The sequence below is a fragment of the Archocentrus centrarchus genome, chromosome 12, assembly GCF_007364275.1.
Source record: "Archocentrus centrarchus isolate MPI-CPG fArcCen1 chromosome 12, fArcCen1, whole genome shotgun sequence".
Classification (NCBI taxonomy): Eukaryota; Metazoa; Chordata; class Actinopteri; order Cichliformes; family Cichlidae; genus Archocentrus; species Archocentrus centrarchus.
In genome coordinates this window covers 10332349-10335326 of record NC_044357.1, presented here as the reverse complement: position 1 = coordinate 10335326, position 2978 = coordinate 10332349, and the positions used below count along the sequence as shown (strand labels likewise).

General features: G+C 42.1%; 1 protein-coding gene across 1 annotated transcript; it reads right to left on the bottom strand.

Annotated features, from left to right (window-relative positions):
• Positions 1-1326: 1326 nt before the first annotated feature.
• Positions 1327-2305, bottom strand: orai1b (ORAI calcium release-activated calcium modulator 1b). Its single transcript, XM_030743039.1, has 2 exons — positions 2049-2305; positions 1327-1957 (listed from the first exon to the last, which is right to left on the bottom strand). Exons 1-2 carry the CDS (start codon positions 2160-2162, stop codon positions 1400-1402), a joined length of 672 nt encoding a protein of 223 aa, XP_030598899.1. The 5' UTR covers positions 2163-2305; the 3' UTR covers positions 1327-1399.
• Positions 2306-2978: the final 673 nt, after the last annotated feature.

Here is a 2978-nt window from a genome sequence, read left to right as displayed (position 1 = left end):
TCCAATCACTTCCATGGCCACAGGGGTATAAATCAAGCACCAAGGCATGCAGACTGCTATTTTGTGAAAGAATGGGTCGCTCTCAGGGTTTCAGTGAATTCCAGTGTGGTACAGTGATAAGATGCCACCTGTGCAATAAGTCCAGTTGTGAAATTTCCTGGCTATTAAATATTCCACAGTCAACTACTAGTGGCATTATAATAAAGTAGAAGCAATTGGGAATGGAACAGCAACTCAGCCATAAAGTGGTAGGCCACGTAAAAAGCGGGGGTCAGCGGATGTTGAGGCACATAGTGTGCAGAGGTCACCAACTTTCTGCAGTCAACTGCTGCAGACCTCCAAACTTCATGTAGCCTTCAGATTAACTCAAGGACAGTGCACAGAGAGCTTCATGGAATGGGTTTCCATGGCCAAACAGGTGCATCCAAGCCTTACATCACCAAGCACAATGCAAAGCATCAGATGCAGTGGTGTAAAACACGCCGCCACTGGACTCTAGAGCAGTGCAGATGTGTTCTCTGGAGTGATGAATCATGCTTCTTCTTCGTGAGAGAGAGACCTTATTGAGGCTGTTGTAGCTGCAAAGGGTGGACTGGCATCATATTAAACCCTATGGATTAAGAATGGGATGTCACACAAATCCATATGCTTGTGAAGGCAGACAAATACTTTTGGCAATATAGTGCATCTGTCTTGTGAACTCATAGTGGGCATCATGTATCTTGCTTCCTAACAAAAGAGCATCTTCACAAAAATCAAACTTTACTCTCCAGACATTCTCCACAGTCATATTTTTAAATGGCACTTTGTAAAAAGGTGTTTATTTTAACACTATAGCCTGTGCTACACATGACAGCAAAACATACTGCAGTTATACTGTAGCTTTGGCAGCTGATTAGTCAGTTAACACAAATGGAGAGCATACTGAATACAAACTGTGAACACTAAAAAAAAAAAAAATGTAAATAAGGAGAGAAAGTTAAATACATGTGTTTCAGAAAACACGACAAGGTAATATACATAAACAAATGAAGTATTCACTGATGGACAGTTAAATAAATACAGCAGGCAAAAGACAGGATTCCAGGTTACTGTTCAGATGCCTCTCGCATAATGGAGGTCAATGAAGTAACTATCACAGTTAAGACTTTCTGATTTCAAGCTACATGCATCGTGGTGGATATATGAGATCGCAGTCTGTCAAGTGTGTGTTTACTTAAAATACAACGGTCCTTCACAAAATAAATTTCACAATAAAGAGAGATAAATCTTCATTCCTGTTAAAAAAAAAAAAAAAAAAAAAAAAAAAAAAAAAAAGAAGCCAATATTGCAGCTTCTGGCTTGGAGAATTCCCAAGGAGTCAAGAGTTCCACCACAGAGGTGCATCAGCTGTATCCGACTATGGGAAATGTGAGCTTGGCGACTGCAAGATAGAAGAGTCCCCTCTGTTGTCAAGCTCATTTTGAAGCCTGGTGAGGTTGGACAGCTCCTCCAGCTCCTGAAACTGTCTGTCAGTCTTGTGGCTTACCAAAGAGCGATAAAAATGTACAGCAAAGACTATAAAGACTAAACCAAAGGGCACCATAATGGAGGTGGAGGTAATGGCAGCGGCCACACCGGAGGAAATTGTGCTGTTGCTGGATTTGTTAGGCTTAATGGGCAAAAACTTAACCCAGCAGAGTAGAACCACCTCAGCCAGGAAGAGCAAAGTACCAATGACTGTGGAAAATGCCCACGCCAGCTCAATGTGTCGGTGCATCCGCTCATGCGGGGACTCCTTCACCGAGTTGAGATTGTGGACGTTGCTCACGGCCTCTATATTAGGTAAAATGCAGGTGCTGACCATTAGAGCGAACAGGTGGACGGCCACGAGCACAGTGGTGCACGCACTGAAGGCGATAAGGAGAGCAGGTGGGTAAGGGTAGCTGTTGTCCAGCTGTACTTCAACCATAGCCACCTGGGAACACGGAAGTAAACAGGAAACACAACTTTACACACAGGTCAGTAATGTCTTGTGAGTTTGAGGGGTGGCCAGGAGACCGCATTACCATAGCAAATCCAGACAGCAGAGCTGAAGTCCGACTGGAAGCCTTCAGTTTAGCTCGACTCAGGTACAGCTTCCTCCAGGACAGCGCTTGCAGGGAATGCTCGTTCAGACTCATGCTGCGACACTTAGCGAAAATACTTTGTTACTCAAAGAAATAGAGTCCGACAGTGTACAGTTACAAAGCATTTAACCTCGCCCGCTAACAAAACTGCGGAAGCAAATTCTTGTCAGTCTTCAGCGTGCTGCTACTGCTGTACCGCCTGCACCTTGCATTACCCATAAGCCTGCGCGCTCCCAGGGAAACATCCGCCACTGAGTAAACTGCGGGTTGCAGTTGCTCTGAAAAGAGGCTGCTACTCATTAATTAGTCAACGCGAGAGTAACGACTGAGTTATATATGGAAGCTTGTTTATGCCACTGAAAATAAATAATTAAATAAAAAAATTGTGGTTATATTCCGAAAAAAAATTTGAGTTACTAACTCAAAATTATGAGGAATTAACTCGAAATTCAGAAAAAAAACCTTGAAATTTTGAAAAAAAAAAAGCTCAAAATTTCGACTTTGCTCTGTTGCATGGAAGCTTGTTTCGCCAAAAAAATTGTAATAAATAAATGAAGAACTGTTTTTCAATTAAATTGAACCTTAATAATACCGCGTATAATAAAAAAAATGCTACTTTCTAAATTAATAAAACTGTGTTAAAATACAATATCTAATTCTTTTTTATTGCTTCCTGTTTAAAAAAAAAATATCCTAGCACTGTTCAATAACAGCGGTTAAAATGTATTACTGCCCCCCACACGCCCGCCCTCCACTACAGTGAAACCGTGTGTAGTGCTGAATGTTTATTGTTACTGAGCGCGGCTAAACGCAGCGTACTGACTGACACGCCGTGACGTTGTCCAACAATGTTTTGGTTCCTGGCGGTGA

Excerpts from the sequence above, each read along its gene's own strand:
- orai1b (XM_030743039.1), bottom strand. The coding sequence starts at position 2,162 with ATGAGTCTGAACGAGCATTCCCTGCAAGCGCTGTCCTGGAGGAAGCTG. Across the intron at positions 1,958-2,048 it reads TGCTGTCTGGATTTGCTATG|GTGGCTATGGTTGAAGTACA; the intron begins GTAATGCGGTCT and ends CCGTGTTCCCAG.